The sequence below is a fragment of the Canis lupus genome, chromosome 33 (genome assembly GCF_048164855.1).
Source record: "Canis lupus baileyi chromosome 33, mCanLup2.hap1, whole genome shotgun sequence".
NCBI classification, from domain to species: Eukaryota; Metazoa; Chordata; class Mammalia; order Carnivora; family Canidae; genus Canis; species Canis lupus.
Window position 1 is genome coordinate 21658146 of NC_132870.1, and position 23379 is coordinate 21681524.

At 35.1% G+C, this 23379-nt stretch overlaps 1 protein-coding gene across 3 annotated transcripts in view; it reads left to right on the plus strand.

The window, feature by feature from the left end:
• MTTP (microsomal triglyceride transfer protein) overlaps positions 1-23379 on the plus strand; it is a 56257-nt gene that overhangs the window by 5933 nt on the left and 26945 nt on the right. For 2 of the 3 annotated variants that reach the window (XM_072810322.1, XM_072810321.1), the window contains exons 2-7: positions 11462-11649; positions 12969-13112; positions 18812-18919; positions 20120-20236; positions 20550-20689; positions 22672-22822. In XM_072810322.1, the coding sequence (XP_072666423.1) occupies positions 12969-13112; positions 18812-18919; positions 20120-20236; positions 20550-20689; positions 22672-22822 (660 nt within the window). In that variant the 5' untranslated portion in view covers positions 11462-11649. Of the gene's footprint in view, positions 1-5944; positions 6106-11461; positions 11650-12968; positions 13113-18811; positions 18920-20119; positions 20237-20549; positions 20690-22671; positions 22823-23379 lie in introns of those variants that run through there. The other variant, XM_072810320.1, reaches the window with a different exon arrangement.

A 23379-nucleotide genomic window follows, 5' to 3' on the forward strand; every position in this document is an offset into this window, starting at 1 on the left:
TACATAGACAAATTCATATTTAAAAAAAACAACCTGATTAAAAAATGAGCAGAGATGTATACCTGGGTGGCTCAGTGTTTGAGCATCTGCCTTCAGCTCAGGGTGTTATTCCGGAGTCCTGGAATGGAGTCCCACATTGGACTTCTCGAGGGGAGCCTGCTTCTCCTTCTGCCTATGTCTTCTGCCTCTCTGTGTGTCTCTCATGAATAAATAAGTAAAATCTTTTAATAAATGGGCAGAGGACATGTGTAGACATTTTTTCCCAAGAAAACATTCAGATGGCCAGCAGACACATGAGAAGATGCTCAACATCACTAATCAGGAAAAGGAAAATCCAAACAAATGGATTGTTACTTTACACCTCATACGCAAAAGTGCTGTTTGATAGCATTTTTACCTTAGCTAGTACTTCTTTCAAAATTGGACTCAATCCTCTCAAACCCTGCTGTTGCTGCTGCTGCTGTTGCTGCTTCACCAGCTAAGCTTATGTAATATTATAAATCCTTTGTTGTCATTTCAACAATCTTCACAGAATCTTCACCATTATTAGATTCCAGCTCAAGAAACCACTTTCTTTGGTCATCCACAAGATGCAGCTTTTCACCTGTTAAAGTTTTTCCATGAGATTGCAACAATCCAGTCTCATCTTTAGGCTCCTCTTCTAATTCTAGTTTTCTTTCTATTTCCATCATATCTCTAGTTGCTTCCTCCACTGAAGTCTTAAGCCCCTTAGAGTACTTCGTAAGGGTTGGAATTGACTTCTTCTGAACTCCTGTTAAAGTTGATGTATTGATCTTTTCCCATGAATCACAAATGTTCTTGTTGGCATCTAGATTGGTGAATTCTTTCCAGAAGGTTTTTTTTTTTTTCCAGAAGGTTTTTAATTGACTTTCCTCAGATTTATCATAGGAGGTGATTATCTATGGCAGCTATAGCCTTATGAAATGTATTTCTTAAATAATAAGACTTTAAAGTCAAAATTACTCCTTGATCCATAGGCTGCAGAATGGATATTGTGTTAATGGGCATGAAAACAACATAAATCTCATTGCACACACCCATGAAAGCTCTTGGGTGATCAGGTGCACTGTCTGTAAGCAATAATATTTTGAAAGGAAGTCTTTTCTGAGCAGTAGGTCTCAGCAGTAGGCTTACAGTATTAGTAAACTGTTTATAAATAGATGTGTTATCATCCAGGCTTTATTGTTTCATTGATAGGACACAGGCAGAGTAGATTGAGTGTGATTCTTAGGGCCCTAGAATTTTCTGAATGGCAAATGAGCATTGGTTTCAACCTAAAGTCACAAGTCGGCTTGGCTCTGATGATTTGAAGCCAGGCATTGACTTCTCTCTAGCTATAAAAGTCCTAAGTGGCATCTTTTTCTGTTTCTTCTATATCGAAAATCTATTATTTAGTGTAGCCACCTTCATGAATCTTAGCTAGATCTTTGGGATAACTTGCTTCATCTTCTACATCAGCACATGCTGCTTCACCTTGCACTTTTATGTTATGGAGATGACTCCTTTCTTTAAACCTCATGAACCAACCCCTGATAGCTTCAAAATTTTCTGTTAGCCTCAAACTCTACAGCTTCCTCACCTCTCTCACCCTTCAGAGAATTGAGAGTTAGGGCATTGCCAGGGATTAAGCTTTAGCTTGAGGGAACGTTGTGGCTGGTTTGATCTTCTTTCCAGACCACTCAAACTTTCTTCATATATGCAAGAAGGCTGTTTCATCTTACCATTCATGTGTTCAGTGAACTAACATTTCCTTTAAGAACTTTGCATTCACAAGTTGGCTAATTGTTTAGTACCAAAGGCCTAGCTTTTGGCCTATCATGGCTTTTGATATGCCTTTCTCACTAAATTTAATCATTTCTAGCTTTTTATTTAAAGTAAGAGACATGTGATTATTCCTTCCACTTAAACATATAGATGCCATTGTAGGGTTATCAGTTAGCCTAATTTCAATATTGTGTCTCAGGGGATAGGAGACCTATGGCGATGGAGAGAGATGGGGGAACAGCTGGCTAGTGGAGCACTCAGAACACACACATTTATTTATTAAATTCTCCATCTTATATGGATGTGGTTTGTGGTGCCCTAAAACAATTACAATAGTAACATCAAAGGTCATTGATCACAGATCAATATAACAAATATAATAATGAGAAAAAATTTTGAAATATTGTAAGAATTACCAAAATGTGACAGTCATAAAATGGGCAAATGTTGTTGGAAAAATGGCACAATTTGATCTGCAAAGCGCAATAAAGTACAAAAAAATAACATATGCTTGTATCTTAGTTAATAATAATGTACCAATATTGGTTTGTTAATTTAAAAAAACAAAAATAAATCTCACAAATAATGTAAGATACTAAGAGGAATAACTAGATGCAGGCTATATAGGAAATCTCTAGGCTATCTTAGTAATTAAAATCAATCTGATATAAATCTAAATTTTATTTTCTTTACAGTAGTTTACTGAAAGACAGTCATCATTTCTCTCCTTTAAATGCTGAAAAATCAGTTATTTTGTGGTCAAAGATAATGTAAAGTTGGACTCCTCTTAGGGAGCTGTTGGGTTATTATTGAACCATAAGGGTTTTTTGTTGTTGTTGTCAAATATGTGTCTGTGGAAATGGGGGTGAAGATACAGTTTGTTTATTAACTTCATTTTGGAAAAACTACTATCCTTTTTGGAGAGCCTTAGATTTCAAATGTTTCAAACCTAAGTCTCAAGTTTATTCTTGTTAAGGAAAGGCATTTAGTGTTAGGCACTTAGATTTTTATTTTTTCAAAGAGAATTCTTAAAATATACTTTCTAAAATAGTTTATATATTCTCCTATAATTTTGCCTTGGTGTAAAAGAGATCATTACATCATAAGAATATTCTCAACCTAACAGAATGATTTTTGCAAGACCTCTTGAAAATTCTAACTCCTTCATTCAATTGAAAATGCTATTAGACTTTATTATGACCACTTAAGGGTAACTTGAAGTGCCTTTCTAATTTTTTCCCCTATTAATGTCATTTCCCCCCCTAAGAACACAGTAAAGTGTTCCTATGATATAAAGACTTTTTTTTCTCAATCATATAGTCTGACTTACTATATCGATATCTGGTAAGGTAATGCATTTCCTTCCAGCTCCTCATGGGTGAAGTTCATTTGTCTTCCAATCTTGGAAAATGAGCTAACTTCTAATAACCTCTGATACTTAACAGAAACACACCTGCACTTTGGAATTAGTCACTCATCTTTATGTCATAGTTTTCTTATTTATCACTGCCAAATAATTGTATAGCAGATACTCCACAGTGTCATGTACTACCAATAGAATTTCATTTCAATAGAATTGTTTTAAAATCTATTATTTGATTTTGACCTGGTTAGCACGGATCAATTTTCCCCCCTGTATGTTCAGCCTGTATGAACATCTAAACACAACAGTAAGTGCTCTGTTAGCTTCTGTACAAATTGTGAAAGACTTATTAAAGTTAGTGACAGTCCCAGTTAATATTCCTCTGTCATCGTTAATAAATCAATTTTTCCACTTTCTATCTCTAATATTTTTCAAGTAAAGGAGAAGAGTGATTAGATTTTAAGGTTTGCTTTTCTATATTTCGTAGTCATTTTTACTAAATTAATCCAAGCTTCATTTTTCTAATATGTAAATTGTTAGAATATATTATAAAAAATCTAAAGTGCTTATTAGCATAGTGTATTATACATAGTAATCACTTCATAGATGATAGCTCTTGTTATTTTTATACTGTGCTGTGCTTCTGTTCTGTTTCACATGCCATGTGAAATAGGTTATGAATTTGGGGAGATATCTTCCAAATATGTTATACCACATTTGCTCTAGTTGATCAGCTGAGCAACAGAGGAGAATGCCTCTTCTATGGTACACAGAATTCACTGAATATGGAAAGAATTTGGCATTCTTATTTCATTTCTCATGAAACAATCTTAAGTCTTTCAAATATCCTTGTACGAAGTAAAAGTTATAAGCAAAATATAAAAGGATGATGTTATTTATTACTAACAGAAACAGGCTTCTTTAAACATCCCAGGCTGAAATGACTGTTTAATACTGTGATTCACAGAAGCTTTCTAGTCCAAAGCAAATGCTCAATGAAAGAACTTATTTTATTAGGCAATACTGATGTGGTTTTTATTGGTTGGACTCTGGTAGACACTTGACAACAAATGGTACTTTACCCAAAGAGACACGTATCATGAATCGCATAATCTAACCACAAACATTAAAGGTCTATGTGACTATGAGCCTCAAATGGAAATACAAAAGACAGTTTTCATAGAATCACATATGACTCAAACCAGTCTTTAATTTAAATAAATAAGCACGTAAAGTTTAGGTGCCTCTAATGGCTTCATATCACAATGTGTGTAATGCAGATATCATGAAACATGTAGAAATCCATTCAAATGTAAAGCAGCAAAGCACTTTCACATTACCTTGTATTTGTAATTCCTGTTATTCATAAAAAGTTACATTTCCTCAACAAACATTTTTTTAAGAATGGCCTTTTCTGTTTACCCCAGAAAAGCGTATTATTTATACTTTTACAGTGGTACTCACAGCCAGACATTTTATTTTTGTATAGGTACTTCAACCATGATTGTATATGAAACTTAGGATAGCAAATAAAGTTCTAATCTCAGTAGATGATAAAGACAAACAATTTTCATCTTTCAGTTCTTTCTACAAAAACATATTTCAAGAGGTAATAGGCTTAACTCTAGAGATTTTAAAATTTTATACTTCACTTCGTGACCCTATTGGCTTTCTTTTACTTGGGTTGTCTAAAAGATATAAGCTTAAGGTTAGGATTCTAGAAAGGTTTTGAGAAAGAGGAAGGAAGATTTAAGAACTCATTTTATACTTGAACATGGCTGTATTTTCAAGTTCATTCAAATAGCCCTTTACCAGTACTTTATTCCCTGCGAAAACATCCCCACCTTCTCCCCAAACCATCTCATTTTAGTAGGTTTTGTTCAGAGCAGGTTTCCCTTGCAGGAGTTTTCTTTTTTTTTTTTTTTTTTTCCTTGCAGGAGTTTTCAAGGACAAGTGTTGTTTCGGTTAGCATAGTCTTAGCTATACTAGTATATTAACTTTAATTCTAGAGAATTTCCTGATTAATTTTCTGTAGCAAAAGTGCTAAGGGCTATAATTCTACCTCTGAATCTTTTCCTAGAAATGGGATTCAGAAAGCATAGGGGACTCCAACTAGCCAGCCCGAGGACTCAGACAAGTGTTTCCTGTCATAGAAAGAGCTAGAGGTCTACTATAATATCCTCAATTGGCCTGCTAGCATATTAATGATAGATAATGCTGATTTGCTACAACCCTATTAGTTTCACACATAAAGAGAACCATCTAATTTTCAAAGTGAAAACCTCTATCTGCTATAACATTATTTTGAAGTAGTTGGTGGTAGTACAATCTAAAAATTTAAAAATAAATCCTAAAATTCAGAGTGATTCTTAAATAATAGCACCCACACAGTATTAAAAAAAATTCCAAGTTGGCCAAAAAGACATAATAAAATTCAATTAAGATTTAGCTTAGTTGAGAATCCTCACCACCCTCCCACATAAAGTGGCAAAATATACGAATAAGCACCTAATATAGGACAATGATACTGTGTATTGAATAGAGAAGTATTGCCACCAGTTTTTCTCAAATGTCCTTCAGCACTTCTGAATTTATAGGAAGGCAGACTGGTTTAGATCTCAAAAGTGAAATTTTTCTTGATTTTCCTTCTTGAGTTAAAAAAAATTAAATGGAATGAGACACCAAGACCTACAGCCCACCTAAGTTTAATCATTAATAGTGAGTTCTTTGGTGAACTTAGGTCCTCATTTTGGAGTTTGGAATCTGACCTTTCCCCAAAGATAAACATGCTTGTTGCGGGTTCTGAGGAGGGTCACTTCCTGGCTGCCATCAGAAGAGTCCACTTCTCAGTGACTCCTGGCTGGGAACTGGATGCATTAGAGGGTAGCTAGTCAATATGATTCTCCTCGCTGTGCTTTTTCTCTGCTTCATTTCTTCATATTCAGCATCTGTTAAAGGTAAGTTTGTGTTGCCTTTTGCTAAACTTTAATTTTAATCAGTGTGTGCATGAAAGAGAGAGAGAGAAATAGTGAAAGAGTTCCTAACTAAACCCTCTTCAAAACTACATAACTTTGGAATACTCGTGAAGGCATGCCTGGGTTGGAATGAAAAACAAATGCAAATTCCTACATACATTAAGAAAACAGAGGTTCCTTTTAGTTTCAGTTCCATAGACTAATGTGCCCCTTGCTTCAATTTCTCATTCATGGTCTATTTTTAAAAGTGAGAAAAGAAATGCCAACTATTGTTACCTGCTGCTGTTGGTCACTCAGTGAATGCAGCTCCTTCATTTGAATTGTAAAAGAGGATTTTGAAAATCCAGTTTTAAATTTCCTTGTAGTTGCTTAGCAATGTGACATCAAGAAGAATTAGACCCAATGAAAAAGGCGTTTGATTTGCCAAAGAATTATGAATGAAATGGTAAAGCATGCATTTAATTACATTACCTTTCAAAAGTGAGAATTATCATACTTAGTGAATTAAAGAAAATAAAGCTACATGGTGTAGATTTAAGAAATAAGACTTATTATCTTTGGATTAATAGTGTTACTAGTTATAGTTTCTACTTTAAAATAAAGTTGGTTTTAAAAAACACATATGAATTGATACTTTTTAGAACAAACATATTTTATAAGGGATGGTTTCTGCAAGCTGAAGGAAATGTATTAATATGGAATCTTGTTTTAAATCAGCTAGAACATAAACAAACTCCTTGGATTTCTAAGTGTGGCCCCTGATGTAAACTAATCACTTTTAGAGTCTCTTAAGAGGACACACTGTAAAAACCAGTTAATCTAACACATAACTTAGCATGATAGGATCCAGTTTTAATAACTGTGTACTCTAAGTGACATAAAACAATTCACTTGCAAACTTCTAAAACACTTTTGGGATAACTAGTTCTTGATCATAAAGTGAAATTTGTCCCAAGATTTCTCTTGAGAGACAATCTTTGTTATTGAAGAAATAAAGGCAGGGCTAAATTTAAATTATTTCAGCTAAGCAAATCATACTTTAGGCTCTGGAACTAAAGACAATATTTTTCATCAGTTTCTAAAGTGTTTATTATTTAAAAATATAGTCCTTATTTGGTATTATCTGCTAAGTAAATTTTTGAGCATTTGAAATATGAAAGATTTATATACCATAATAGCAAATCTTATACCCTTATTATTTTGAGAAAAATAATTGAACTATAGTAGTTATTGTACACTTCTATCTTTTCCCACTCTATAAAGGAGAAAATTGGATAACTTGATGTTTTGCAACACATGCACACATAGAGACTCTAAGACACACGCACACACATTCAGGCACATACATGACAATGACATACAGGAAATACAGTTTAGAAGATGACAGATAGCTAGTTTGTTGTGTACAAGCTCAATGGTAACTCCGGAGTTTTATAACCTGAAGCTTATGCAATTTAGGGGCCATCTTCGAGAAAAGATTGCAAAAATATCTTACTTTTGCAAATGTTACTGCAAAAAAAAGATACGGCAAGAGTTCTCTTCCAAGATCTTGGAAGGAGCTTGGCCAAGTGAAGGCCCCAAAGTTTAAGCACCATTGGCTTCATTGCTACAAGCTACTTATGTCAAATATTATAAATAAAAACTACAGGACTTGACAGCTCTCTCTACCTGGATGTAATAACTTTTTGTATTATGTTACCATGACTTCATTATAGATTCCTTACCCTTTGTAATGATTGACACTTAAGAAACAAACTACTTGTAATCGTCCATTTTTAAATCAGGCCATTGTAAGTTTTGGGATTTCATGTATCACCTCACAATCCATCTCAAACTTTAAAAAAAGATTATTCATTTTTACTTTTTAATTGTTCCATCTCAAACTTAATTATAAATGCAACTGTTTAGCAAATCCCCAGGTCTGGGTGAATGTTGAGTGCAGGTTGTACTGAAAAGAAGGAGGGGTGGGATTAGTAGGGACTTGTGTTCCTTTAGAAGAGGATAGGCTGAGTTCGTGAATGTCCTAAAGACTCAAGGTTTCCTTACTTTTTTTTTCAATCATATTTTGTCATGGTGGATCTATTTTCAGTGCTTTCCTTGTGTTTCCTTTATAGTACTTTTACTTTTGCTATCCCAGGCATGAGCTTTCTATTCAATCCTCTTACCTCTAAACCGGAACTGTCCCTTCACTTACTGTCTTTCTCTCAGTCCCTAGCCTGACCTTCACTTTTCAGTTCATTCTCATTAATCATCTTCCAATCTTTTCCCCCTTATCCTTCATCCTACTCTTACTTTTTGCCTTATAGTTTTCTGTTGGAATCCTAAATCCCATTACCTATCCTTATCACTATTGCATGTGTCTTATATCTCACCTTGAATTTACCTAGTTTTGATAAATGCATATTTTAAGATATTTCTTGACAGACTAAAACTGAGAGTTTTGTTGCTTTTAAGTCATTTAAATTTTAAAATGGATTTGAAGGGGCACGTTGAAGAGGTTTTATCTAATCTCAGTTACAGAAGTGCCATTTTGCATACTCTGTAGAGCAACATCCTAAGAAAGAAATAAATGAACAGAATAAATAAAATATGCTCCTGTTGTCCAGTGTTGCCAGATCTCTGAATAACATAAACAGAGAAATACTTATTAAAGAGGAAAGGATAACAGGGACAATATTACAGCACAGTCCACTTATTTTAATCCTTTTAGGCTTTATCTACAGTTAAAAGAGAAAGGAAAGGGACACCACTGTGGCTCAGTCAGTTAAGCATCTCTTTGTTTTAGCTCAGGTTATGATCTCAGGGTCATGAGATTGAGCTCCATGTTGGGCTCTGCGCGGAATGTGGAGCCTGCTTAAGATTCTGTCTCTCCCTCTGCCCTAACCCACACACTTTCTCTCTCTCTATAAATAAATAAATAAATAAATAAATAAATAAATAAATAAATAAATAAAACAAAATAAAAATAAAAAACAAAGTAGGAAAAAGATTTAAAATGAGGCCTATTTTTTGATCACTTACAAATCAGAGTCAAGAACTGATCTATAATATATTGTCTGTTTTCACATTCATTGGACTGGTAAAGTAAAAGGGAAAAAAGATCAACATGATACTTTGGAAATCTTTGGAATTTAAGAGGGGTTATCTTCTTACAAACTTTTTGTAGTTATTTTAACAAACAGACATCTTTGTGTAGTCCACAAAACTTGGATCTCAGTAATTTAAACATCAGATTCTGAATTTTATCTGCTATGTTGGATTGAAAGCAGAGTCAGCTTTTCTCAGCTTGTGATATAATGCTTACCTTTCAGAACTGCTGAGAGGATTAGATAAGACATATATTTCCTTTATGCCCTCTCTGGAATTTGATAGGCATCATAAAAAGAAGGCCTCTCTGGTCAAAATGTCTTTCCTGGCCAAAAAGCTAACATTTGAACTTGTAGCAGTATCACCAGTTAAAATGTAGAAGAGTTGGAGGTAGAGGAGGCAAGAGGTAGTCATAGACTTTGTCTCCTTCAAGGTTTTTCCTGACTTTTTTGGTCTTCTGTATCTTATATCTGTGGTTCTGAGTGATTTGATGCTTGGACACAGTCTGATTTTGTATGTATACTCTTAGATACCTGCCTCCCATGCTTCCTTCTCCTGGCCTTTTTAGATTCCTATTTCTTGTCTCCTTATCTCCTTTCTTTGAAGGTTTGTCAGAACACAATTTCACCACCCAAAACTTTCCAGGGGCTTTCCATCTCACTCAGAATCCAATTCTAACTCATGTCCCTGCAAATCTCCCTGTCACCCATAGGCATCTATTTGACCTCATCTCTTGTAGTTTCTTTCACTTAATCCCAATCTCTTTGGCCTTCCTGCTACTCCTCCATTACACCTGCACTGAGCTCTTCTCAGGGCCTTTAAACTTGCTATTACCTCTATGTGTGTGTGAGGGAGGTGGGAAAGGGGTGGTGGAGGAGTAGGTAAAAGAGTGGGGATAGTGGGGAGGAGGCTCTTCCTTCTACAGATATCCCTTGGCTAGCCTAAAAGCCTTTGCCCAGAATATTACCTTCTCAGGATGGTCTTTCCCTCAGCATTCCCATTCTCTTTCCTCTTTCATTTCCCTTTATTAGAATTTCTAACACTTTATAATTTCCTCATAATCTTTTTCATTGCCCATCTCCTCCTCATTCAATGTAAACTCCACAAAGGCAGACATTTTGTCTGCTTATTAACTGGTATAACTCCAGAACCTAGGAAAGTGCCTACCACCCAGTAGGTGTTAAATACGTCTTGTTGAATATATGAGCAAATTCCTAACTCACTCCCTAGGAATGAAAGAGTTCAACCTAAAGGTTTAGATGTGTGTAGTAAAGGAAGAGCATTGTCTCTAGAGCCAAACAGCCTGGGTTCAAATCCTGACTCTATCACTAACTGACTGGGTAACCTTGGGTAAAATGCATAATCTCTGCCTTTCCATTTTTCTTATCTATAAAAGGAGACTAATAATGGTATCTACCCCATCAGATTCGAAATATTTGATCCTACTCCTTCACATTTCTTTGGGTTAAATTAAGCTGAATTAGAGAATGTGTGAACTGCTCCATATATCAATTATTTTGGCTCACTATACTATTTGACATTTAACTGCCTCTGCCATATTAAAACCTGTACTAAGATTTTATGTAGTAAAACATTACTTTATTCAGGAGCAGCTAATTTAAATTTACATAGTGTAACCTTGAAATGTACCTTTGTACTAAAAGTTTACTATAGTTAAATAAACTGTAATATATTTATTATAATTAGTAGAGCAAATTACATTTCAGGGGATAGTCTTTAAATACCCAATAAGGAACTGCCTTCTAACCCTTAAAATTACCTCAACATTGATCTGTTGCACTGAAATGATATGTTAATTACAAATTTTTTTTATTAATTTTGTAAAGCGATTCCTGGCTAAATCTTTACTTGGAATCATATCCAATATACCTCAATAAAGCTAGGGGGAGAAGAGAAATCATATCCATATAATTAAAAGCAATACGATATCTCCTTTAAAAAAGGAAATATCAGCCAGGGCAATATTTAGGTTATCTAATTATCAATTAGGAATACAAACTAAAGTTTTCTAAAATGGAAGCTTATTTGTTTATTAGTTCTTTTTGTTGTTGTTCAAGTCTATATTTCAGCAGTTGGAGAATAGAACCATCTTTCATTTAGCAAATATTACCAAGCTCCTAATAGGCACCGCTTTGCTAAATGAGGAATGCATTGATAGCAAGAAAGTATAGTCCCTTGTCTGACAGGTACCTTACAACTGAGCCTTGACTGTGTCACGATCTTTATGCAGGTCACACAACTGGTCTCTCATTAAATAATGACCGGCTGTACAAACTCACATATTCCACTGAAGTTTTTCTTGATCGGGGCAAAGGAAAACAACAAGACAGTGTAGGCTACCGAATTTCGTCTAATGTGGACGTCGTCTTACTGTGGAGGAATCCTGATGGAGATGATGACCAACTGATCCAAATCACTGTAGGTATTTTCTATCAGAGATGCAAAGATTACATGTCTTTGTGAAGTGTATCATTGGACAGCACTTGTTTTGTGCTCTTGGTTATATATCCATTTAGTTTATTATCTATCACTGAAATAAATAGATCTACAGTTTAGAAGTTCTTGCTAATCAAAAGTGATCTGGTCTTTCCAAGTTGTTGAATAAGCAAAAGAAGGCATATGTTGGTGAGTAACTATAGCATGATATCCAGTTCTATATTTCACATTAATATTTGCATTAAATTAGAATCCATTTGAGAAGTTCTAGGAGTGAGAAGAAGTCTAGAATCCAGATCATGTGAAACACAATTAAGATCACTCTAACCGAAAGAAGAGATAAATTGGGAGCTCTCAATTTTGCTGAGTTCTTTCATATAACAGATAGAATTACCAATGAGGAAGTGAACCTATTCTATATTCTTCCTGAGGTAAGAACCAGGTGCTGTCTGGCATGGCAGTATTTGGTCAGTTATGATAGTTTAGATTTATGTGTTGAGAAAGGAGTTTAAATTAGATGGCCACTGAGGCCTTGAACTTTCAGTTTTAATATATAAATGATTCCATATTTGTTTTCAAGGGTCTAAAGGCAATAGATTTCTCTAGTAAAGTCAGTTATTCCACATGTTAGTGTGAAACAGGTACACAAGACCAAGATTTGTTCCTTTGTAACTGATAAGTAGTTGTTGATAAACTTCCTAATGAGGTGTCATTGTAATACATATATCAAGTGATCTTTGCTTCTTTGGATGACTCTAATAGCTGTTGTGGCTTCCAAGTTGGATCAAAACTTCATCATCCACTTCAGTAAGCCATTTCTCAATAGAATGGTAAAGTACTTTGCAGACCCAAGTGCATAATGCACTTCCTTGTTCAGTAATCAGACTGTTTATCTTTAATTTTGCATATATAAGTGAAGTATAATGGGTTATAATCCCTTTCAAAAAATGGTAAAGAAAGTGAAGAGACTCGGAAGACAGCAACAGTCAACATGATTGAGAGTGATAGTGACCAAAAAAAAAAAAAAAAAAGAGCCACTTTCCAGTTATAATTATTGTAAACCTGAATTCACAGATTTCTTTAAGTATCAGTATTTTTACCTAACTCAAAAACCTAATTTTTGGATGCCTTCTCCATTCTTTTAAAGTTAATGGCTAAGTCCTATAAATCATGAATTGAAAAACAACAGAATACATTATGGCCAATGCTATTTATTGCTTTACCCCATTTTATTTTCTAAGAGACTGTGATGGAAATAGACATAGCAAATTTTTCTAACAGGTTTATTTCCATGATTCCAGATGAAAGATGTAAATGTTGAAAATGTGAATGAGCAGAGAGGAGCGAAGAGCATTTTCAAAGGAAAAAACCCACCCAAAATCATAAGAAAGAAAAATCTGGAAGCTTTACAAAGACCTGTACTCCTTCATCTAATCCATGGAAAGGTAAAAGTGATTTTGGGGGTGTTCCATCTTTTTTCTTCTACTTTAAATTTTTCTTCCTTTCAGTAGTAATTATTTTGAGGTAATCATAATATCATTACTTTCATAGTAAATGGAAATTTTTCAAGAACAAATAAGCAGAGATTGCAAATTAAATGCTTCAGAAGTAAATCAAGGCATTGAATTCACTTATGTTTTTAGCCACTTGTTTCCTATTTTTATGAAAATCTTTATAGTGGAATCAAGTATTTGTTTATTGAGATGCATTATTAAAAGGTATATTACTTATTAAATTAGGAAGGATTAGAAAGGTATTAAAACACTAGGTCATCACAGGTGATTGTGTACATCATTTAGGAAAGTAGACAAATTATGAGATTGAAATGATCTAACTTGAATTAGTGATGAGAATATCAGTATCTGGCTATTAGCTCATGAGAATATCAGTATCTGGCTAATATACAAAATTGAAAGGGCATAGCATTTTAAAGGGCATGGCATTCCTAAGGTAGAGTTGATTTTTCAAAGAAGCACTTAGAGCTTATTTTAAAACTATGACTTTGAAAAGCATTTTATATATTAAAGTACTTAATGAACACTATAATATCCATTTGAAAGTTTGCTCAGAGAATTCTGTAGAATGTGCATAACTTATGATTTGATTGTAGTCTATTAAACTGGTCATTAAATGTTTGAAATTGAGACAAAATTGTGATCAGTGAATTACTAGGCATTACATATGTGGGCTTTTGAAAGGTATAGATATTATATTGATATACATAAAAATGTATCTTTAAAGATAAAAGCTCAATTTTAGGTGCCAAAGGAGAAAAACAGTAAGGGATCTTCAGAGCTAAAGTGCTACTACATGTCTCTAAAATGTCTCTAGATTCACATTTTATAGATTTAAATAAAGGTGAAAACAAATACATTAAATTATAAATTTCAGACATGTGATATATTGCTAATCATGATGTACATTTTTATATAGGTCACCGAAAAGGGATTCTTGCATTGTTACTTCTACAACCAAATATGAATCCCCATCTCAAGGCTGCTTCTTTTCTCCTTGTCAAAATACTTACCATGCCTAACAGTTTGCTCACAGGCCTTTTCTTTTATAAAGTTTATGTCCTTCTAACCAGTTGGAAATAACCACCCCTCTTTAGAACCCTCTTAACACCTTGTAGCTCGCTTGTGGCCCTATCACTGTTCTTTTGGTCATTTGTGTTCATTGCTAGATTATGAGTTTCAGTAGAGAAAATTCCCATTCCTATGTATATTCCAGCTCCCCCCTCTCTCCTTCATGACCTTCTACTCTCTTCCTCCCCAAAGCACCCAGAACCGTGCCTTGCACCAACTTAGTGTTCCAGGAGACTTTCCCAATATTCTCCCAAACTCCATACTTTCCTAGACTTATTTCTATTCAAGTGTTTATCACAGCATGTTGAAATCCTCTCTTTATTTGTCTGCAGTCAGCATTGGGCAGCAATTGTGTCTTTAACTGTATATTCAGTGCCTGCTCATAGTGGGGACTCAATGAATGTAAACTAAAGGAATGAATCTATAAGGGTATATGGGGCTAAAATGAGTTGAACTTTGAGAAAGACTTTGGTTATTGCTTGCTTAATAATAACTAAATTGTACTGAGCACTTACTGTGCACCAGAGGCCAAAGACATTGCGTGAATGATCTTTTTTATCTTCATGAACACCTCTGGGAGGCAGGTGCTGCTTTATTATCCTCTTGTAATAGATGAGGAAACCAAAGTTAAGAGCAGTAAAGAAATTTGCCTAGGGTCACACAACTGGCAAGCAGTGCAGATGGGATTGAAACAGAAGGTCTAATTTCAGGGGCTAGACTGGAAACCTCCACATTATATTGTCTTCAGCTATAAGGATTTGGGAAGCACCACCTCTTTGGTTGACCTGTTTTATCCTCCAATGTATCTATTAACTCACCTGATTTTCATATGACACAACAAACATGAAATACCATTTTTTTCCTCTCTTGCCTTCCAGTGTGGAAAGACACTTGAACCCATAAAATATTAGTTTCATTTATAATCTTAATAACAACCTACCATTTTATAGCCTCTTGGGTAGCAGTTGAGTACAAAGTCTTTTGTTACACACACAAAAGGACTCAGTGCCCTCACTGTTCAAAGGCTGGGATGAAGCTGCCACATCATTATTTCAGTGACTCCAACATGCCAATTCTACATGAGCTGTGATTGCAATGATTTACGATAGCCTCAGGTTAAAGTGCACTGTGGTATCTATCAATGATATGATAAAGTACTCATTGGAAAAAAAAAAAATGACCCTGAAGACTAAGAAGCCATGTGGAATTTTCAGCCACATCACTGTCAGAAAGATCATTATTTAAAGGATCACTTCAGCCTACTATGAGAGGATTATGAAAGGAAAGGCTGAGCTGCTGATTGGCAGTTTTATTAAAAAATATGTTCTACCTCAGGCTCAAATTAAGTTTTACCTCCTGAAATTTCTATGACTTCAAGGATGCTCAGCAGCATGTATTTTTTTGTCCTGCCGGAGCCCCCGTTTTAAGCTCTTATATTTACATTATAAACGAGAACTCATTAAAACATTCAGATGCATTATTTGTTGTACATCATCTTTTTTCCATGTCCACTCACCTTCCCCACATACGTGTTTGGGCATGGCTTTAGTTTTGTCTACAAATCATAAGTGAAGTTGGAAACATGACATTTACCTGGTTATGTTGATTAACACTGACAAGCAAAAGATGCCTCCAGTTACAGCATGGATTCTTTTTTGGGCCTAAAATGCTAATCCAATTAACTGGATAATTACCAGATTTCCATTTTTGGTTTTCACTGTCAGCATTGATTAAAATAACCTCATGGCTGCTTAGTTGGCCCTTTATTTTGTGTTGTTTCTAGGTATTGATTTGCTCTCTGAATCTGGCAGTATGGCTCCTTTATACACATTGAACCTCCATAAGAAATGTGACACCCTGAAATCCTTCGGTTGTTCAGATATATCTTTACTTGTCTGCTTTCCAATGTGTCATTCCCTCGCTATACAGTTAGATATATATCAAAGATATATTTAGAGACATAGCTCCAGCTAAGTAGATTAAATAAAATGATTAGTCTGTTTGCTAGGATTCTTTTTGCTTCTTTTGGCTGTTTCTCTTATTCTTAAAGAATATATTAATTAAGGGGATATATAGAAACATTTTTTTTCCTAAGGAAAAAATACAATGAATCCCGACTGATTCCAAGTTAAAATTGGCCCTCAAAATTTGATAAAAAGAGGCACTGCATCTCCTTCTCCTCAGCTCACCCATCTTCCTCTGTTTTTGGTTTCCTTGGTTTAAAGACTTAGTTTGTATAACTAAATGGTGTCACTGTTGCTTTCCGGAAGCTGTGGGCACTGTGAATTCAGATAAGAGTCCTGTGCTTTCAGATATTCAGAGCTCATTTCAGAACTGAATGAAGTAAATCAGTTTTATGGCCTGAATAATAAAACTTATTTGATTCCTGTTACAAAATAATGAATTTAAGATTATTGCTGTGACAGCCACATGGATTGAACTGCAAAGTTCTGACTTTTTTTTTTTTTTTTTTTTTTAATTATGAGAGCCTGCTTAATTCTAAGCATTTTGACATTTAGCTAATATGGATACCAGAGCTGTTTTCACTTTGGATCTCATTGGTCTACACTAAAAGAACAGAATTTAGGCCCCAAAGATAGCAGTCATACAAGTGAGGAAAACATATTTGTCCACTTTTCTAGTTTTAGGGAGCCAATAAAAACTAATAGAAGAATGAAAAAAAAAATCTCTTTTTGTCTTCCAGTTTACATTGTTCCATCTGTTAAAGAAATAAAGTTACTAATACCATTTTCTTAGAGACCTAGCAGTCAAGAGCAAAACTTGATCCATAGGCATGGGCTACTGATAAAAGAGTGTTTAATCTTTTGTATAGTCCAAAAATTAAATCAAAGAACTAGGTTTCCTGAAATTTCAAGTAAAACTTTATATAAATATTCCAGGCATCATTTTATAGCCTGGAAGGAAAGTGAGGATACTGATGATTGTACAAGTATTTTCACCACTTAAAAACTCCTTTTTTGCCTCTGAAGTACTTAAAACTCAGGTCACAAAAGTCACAGGCCATAGGCATATGCGTATTGCCAGTAAGAGAGTCCTTCTGGCTGCACCTGGGTTTAAGCAATCCACCTATGAACCTTTAGTAGTCCTGATATCTGGAGATACACTCCCAGAAATTTGAAAAGGAAGTTACACTGTAATTCTGAGAGGGAAAGAAGACCCAGTTTACAAAATAGAACATCAGAAACAGCCTTGGGTCTGAGAAATTGCCAGTGATTTCTTTGAGAACATGATACCATGGATTTTCAGACACTGAGGTCACCATTCCAGTTCCTTTTTAACCTGGACAAACACAATTCCAACATTTATAGGTTTGCTCAGTATAATGACTAAAATTGATTGCTGGATAAAGTACCTAGTAAGTTTGTCACTAGGCAGAGTATATGTAGAAAATAAAAATAGAGATTCGAGGTACTGGTTTGGCTAATTCAGGCAAAATATTCTCTTCTAAGGTGTGAGAGGGTTTTCATATAGGTTGAATTGTTGAGCTTGGTATTAACTGAATTCATTGCATAATTTCTGAACTTTCTATTTTACTTGAAAAATCATAGTTGGTTTTAGAGAGAATAGGAAGGCATTCAGGATATTTCCAGTAGGAATGCTCAGCTATAATTACCAGAGACCTTGGGGATTTTTACAAGGAAGTTATATCCATTCTCTATTTCTAAATTATGTGATGTGTTTGGAGTTAATACAGGGTGAAGAGTGGCAGAACTTCCAGAAAATTATCTTTGTATTTTTATTCTTGTTTCTTAAACATGACCTAAATTATCAAATTGGTATGAGAAATTGTTATCACCCCTGGGCCTACAGATAGATATCAAGGGTAAAACAAAGCTAAGCTATTGACTATTACAGACAAATCACAGTCATCCTCTTCATTTCAACCTCATTTCCTGCCTTCTGAAGGGAGTCAAAGCAGTGCCTGTGACAGGCCATGCAATGATAGCAATTTCAACCTCAAATCCTCCAACCTTCTCTATCTCCTTATACTCAGGGTCAACATGAATCCTCTGGAAGGCCAGCAAAAGTCACCTCTGTGGAAGTTTGTCCACGGGCACAATGGCCATGTCTTGGTGCTCATCATAATCCTTAGAGACTGTGCTAGCTTATGAGTGTCAAGTGTGATAATTGCCATTCTCTTCCAAGAACTAACTGATTTCTTTGTTATTTTAAACACTGGTTCATTTTTGTTTCAAACAGAGTGACAGGAAGGGAACATATTGATATGTTCAAAGAAAATATTCCTGATTTGTCTTCCTTCAGCAATCCTTCTTGCTTTCATAGAAATCCCAGTCTAAATTGGTTTACCCTTTCTTTCCCTAGGCTATGCCCATTATGTTCAGAGACTTAATTATCCATTTCCCAAAATTTCATATTCTCAGAGATTAGCTTCTTAGAAATTTAAATAGTTTCTTTTCACAAAAAAAGAAATCCTAGCTTTGAAGTAACAGGTCTCTATCTCCCAGACTGATAGATACTGCTATTGATACATAATGCCTTTTTGCTTCATTTATGTTTGTCTTTTTTTCCCCCACTAGGTCAAAGAGTTCTACTCATATCCAAATGAGCCAGTGGCCATAGAAAATCTCAAGAGAGGCCTGGCTAGTCTGTTTCAGATGCAGTTAAGCTCTGGAACCACCAATGAGGTACTTACTAAGATTAAGGATCCAGAATATTATTTGCAATACTTACCAAAATTGCTCATATGGATTTCTATTTGTAGAAATTGAGTGAAAAAGTTACTACTGTGGTAATGCTCAGAAAAAGTGAGTAGGGTGGTTAAGTCTCATTTACATTTGAAACTAATTACCATTTATCCCAATTTGTACTCAAATACAGAGTGAAAGAAATTAGAATCCATTATAGTAAGGATACTTATAGAATGAATGACAAGAAAGATACAGAAAACATTGGGGAGCCTCTCAGTGGCATCACTGTGCGTCACTATCCTATGGGGACCTTATTTATGATATGGATTCCCTAGATTCACCACAGAGATTCTGTCAGTAGATCAGGACCTGAGCATCTGTATTATAACAATTTTCTCAGATAGTTTGGATACATTGTCAGTTTGGGGAACCAGTGGTCTATACCAGCCTCCTTCATCTTACAGACAAAGAAACTGAGAAGTTAAGTGGCTTCTCCAGTATCACACTTTGAGTCAAAGGCAGAATTGAGTCTGAGTTTCCTCTTCTGAATTCAGCCAACCTACGAGTGGGTGAGAAAATCTAACGGCAGGGCTGAGCTAAGGGAATATTGGTAGTTTGCTAGAATAAAGGCTAGATGTGGTGCTGGCCGAGACATGAGGGAAGGCTCAGAGAAGCTAAACAGTCCATACTGGCATACATTTGCCCACACTCATATTGTTAATGTGACTTATAATGAGTTGAATTAATCCCACAGGTTTTTAAGGTTTCTAATTATATTCAGCTAGTCAAAGAGCATGTGTACACATGTTCATGCGCACACATATTCACATCTAGATACAGAATTAAAAGTCAAATTGTCTTCCCACATAATTACCCATTTACCAGAGGTTTTGATTATGACCAGGCCATTTGTCCAATTCTTACTAGATGTTAGAGAGAAGTAGGAAATCCTCTATTATTACTGGGGCAATAAAAGGATGGTGGGAAGACTCAAAAAAAGAGGATGGAAAAGAATCCATATGCTTCAGGAAACACTGAATTCTACTTGTCTTTCTGTCTTGTCAGCCTGGGCAAAATGAGTCAAAAGTCAGCACCCCATGGCAATATCAGGAAACTCAATTTTCAGGCCACTTCCCACTGGAATTTAAATGGTCCATGTGAGAATCCTAAACATTGTATTTTTACTTTTTTTTTTAGGTAGATATCTCTGGGGATTGTAAGGTGACATACCAGGCTCATCAAGACAAAGTGACCAAAATTAAGGCCTTGGATTCATGCAAAATAGAGAGGCCTGGATTTACAACCTCAAATCAGGTATGGTTGATATTACTCTCTTTAAGGCATCCAAATAATTACATTTTGTAGAGTTAATTTAAAATAATAGAACAATAAGGTAACAGTATAATTTGGGAACGTTTATAATTTTTAGTTTAGGTTATTGTTTCACACAATATCAAATGAAAAGGTTTCTTTTCGTATATTGTAAGTTTGGGCAGTGAAGGGAAGGTATTAAGGGGAAGTTTGTTTGAAGATTTAAAAAAGAGTTTGCTATTTGACTTGATTTAAAGATAAAAAGCTGATTGTTACAACTACAAATATGTATTTATGTATGTATGTATTTATTTAGGTCTTGGGTGTCACTTCAAAAGGCACAGCTGTTACTACCTATAAGATAGAAGACAGCTTTGTTATAGCTGTGTTTGCTGAAGAGATACATGCTTTTCGGATGAATTTCCTACCAACCATTGCAGGCAATATAGTATCAAAGTAAGATAATGATGAAATTTAAATTTTCTTTCCTATTCTTTGTTATATTGTTATGTTTGGTTTCTAAATATACATGTTACAAATGTTAAATGTAGGTATGTTATATATATATAATATATATCATTATATATAATATATATAGATAGATAGATATAGATATATAGTGCTTCCTCATTTTGACTATTAGCTTCTTGAAAACTGTGATTATATCTTGTTCACCTTTATTTTTAACATCATCTACAATACTATATGGCATTTTTTAAAGATTTTATTTATTTATTCATGAGAGACAGAGAGAGAGAAAGAGGCAGAGACAAAGGCAGAGGGAAAAGCAGGCTCCATGCAGGGAGCCCGTTGTGGGACTTGGTCCTGGGACTCCGGGATCATGCCCTGGGCTGAAGGCAAGGCGCTCAACTGTTGAGCCACCCAGGGATCCCACTGTCTGGCATATATTAAGCACTCGCTGTTTTTTAATAGAATTTCATTTAAAATTGTACCAGTCATTTATTGAATAAAATTTACATTTAAAAAAGACTAACTACCTGATTTATTCTAGTTTATTTTCTAATTTCTCTGTTAGATGTTTCCAATGGTAAGGTTAAAAAGTGGTGGCATTTGTATGTTCTCTCCTTGAAATTTTTGTTGTTATTGTTGTTAAGAAATACATAAAAAGTTCCATAGTAAAGTCATATGACAGAATTTTTGTATTTTTGATTTGTAGTACTTAACCATATTCAAGCCTGTTGTTTCAATGTGAGAAAATTTCTCCACTAAGAAGTCCTCATGGGCTTAAGAACTAGAATTTTCAAATCTAAGAGTATATGTTGTTTTTGTATTTTAATATAGAAGTGTCCTAGCATTAAATATATTCTATCATATGCCATTTCTGTCAAATACTTTCTCTGAAGTAGCTCTAATATCAGAGGAGAGTGGATGCAAAGTCTTTGGAGATGTGCTTCAAGCCATAAATGCTTGAAATTTCTTGAAGTCTCATCTGGATAGAATTTTTCATTTTACTTTGCACCATATTGTTTTCATATATATTCATATAAAATAAATATTTTAAATTACTTACCAGGTCTGTCAGGTTCCATTGTCCTACAGCAAAACACTCCCAATTTAGTGGTGCAAAAAGCAGCAGTCATTTTATTATTCTCTCTCAGAATTCTGTATCTTGCCTTGGCTCAGCAAGGCATGCCTTGTCAGGTCTGTTCTGTAGTTGTAGTCACCGACCAGAGCTGGTTCAAAGGTTATTTCCTCATCTATTTATTATCTGGGCTGGAAAAACTCAAACTACTGAGGCTCACAAACATGAGCCTTTTTATCAACATGTGGCCTCTCAAAATGGCGGCTTTAGGAGCCAGACTTTGTACATAGCAGCTCAAGGCTCTGAAGGGACATGCACTTCTGGCATTCCAGATGAAGGCTGAATTTCCTTTTAAGATTTGGCCTTAGAAGTCATGTAGTGTCACTTCCACTGTCCCTCTCTTAGTTGGGGAAGTCACAGAGTCCTGCCCAGGATCAAGGATAGGGATGCAGACTCTACCTCTTGATGGGAAAGAGACAAGATTCTGAAAGAGCACAACAGGCAAAAATATCATTGAAGCAATATTTAGTAAATAAGATTTCTTAATTGTCTTAGTTAATAAGTGATGTGTGGTTGTATTGATGACATCATTTTCAGAAAGCAGGGCTAAATTCAGAAGTACCATCACATATCTTGTTCAGCATCTGGGCAAGTTTTCTTCACTGTATTCTGTTAAATCCAGACTCAATTTTTCAAACCTTTGAGTAAATTTGTTGCTCCAGAAAGATTTAATAATTATCTTGAGGTTTCTGTTACTGAGATTTGCAGTTTGAAAGACACGGACTTATGTAGGATGAATAAATTAGTATCTGGTTTGCCAGAAGAATGACAATCAGTAGCTTGTTCATTCAAAAGAAAGCTGTTAATGTGATATTTCTTTTCCTCTGTTGTACAGGCAGAAATTAGAGCTGAAGACCACTGAAGCAGGCCCAAGACTGATGCCTGGAAAGCAGGTTGCAGCTATAATTAAAGCAGTTAATTCAGAGTACAGAGCCCTTCCCATTATGGGACAGAACTTCCAGAGCGAGTGTAAAGGATGCCCTTCTGTAAGTGTGAATAACTGGTCCGATAGGGGAATAATCATGGCTTAAAATTCTATTTTCCTTTTATCTCCAATGGAAGCTTCAGTCAATTCTTTCAAAAAAAAGTTTATAAAGAGCTACCAACCACCACTGAATTATAATGGCACCAGCACTTAACAATATGCACCTGAGATGATGTGTAATCCAACAATGATTAACAAATAATTACCATCCACTCATCCCAAATTTAAAATGTTATGACTTAAGGGCAGCTTCTGAATAGTATGCAGGAGGGGATAGAGAGCTTAATGAAATTAGTGGAAAGCATATAGTGTCAAGAGCATGGACAGGGATCTGAATCCTGAAAGTTCTGCCGCTGAGTAGCAGTGAGTCCTCAGGTTAATATTTTACTGAGCTCTGAGCTCAGTGTTCCGAGTATTGCTGTGAGAACAAAAAAAGGATACCAAGATCTCTACTAAATTAGGAAACACTTCTTTACCACACCCCAAACTCCCCTACAATTGTGGCCAGAAATGAGATAGCACATCTCCAAGGCAAAGTATTGATCATCATTAACATTT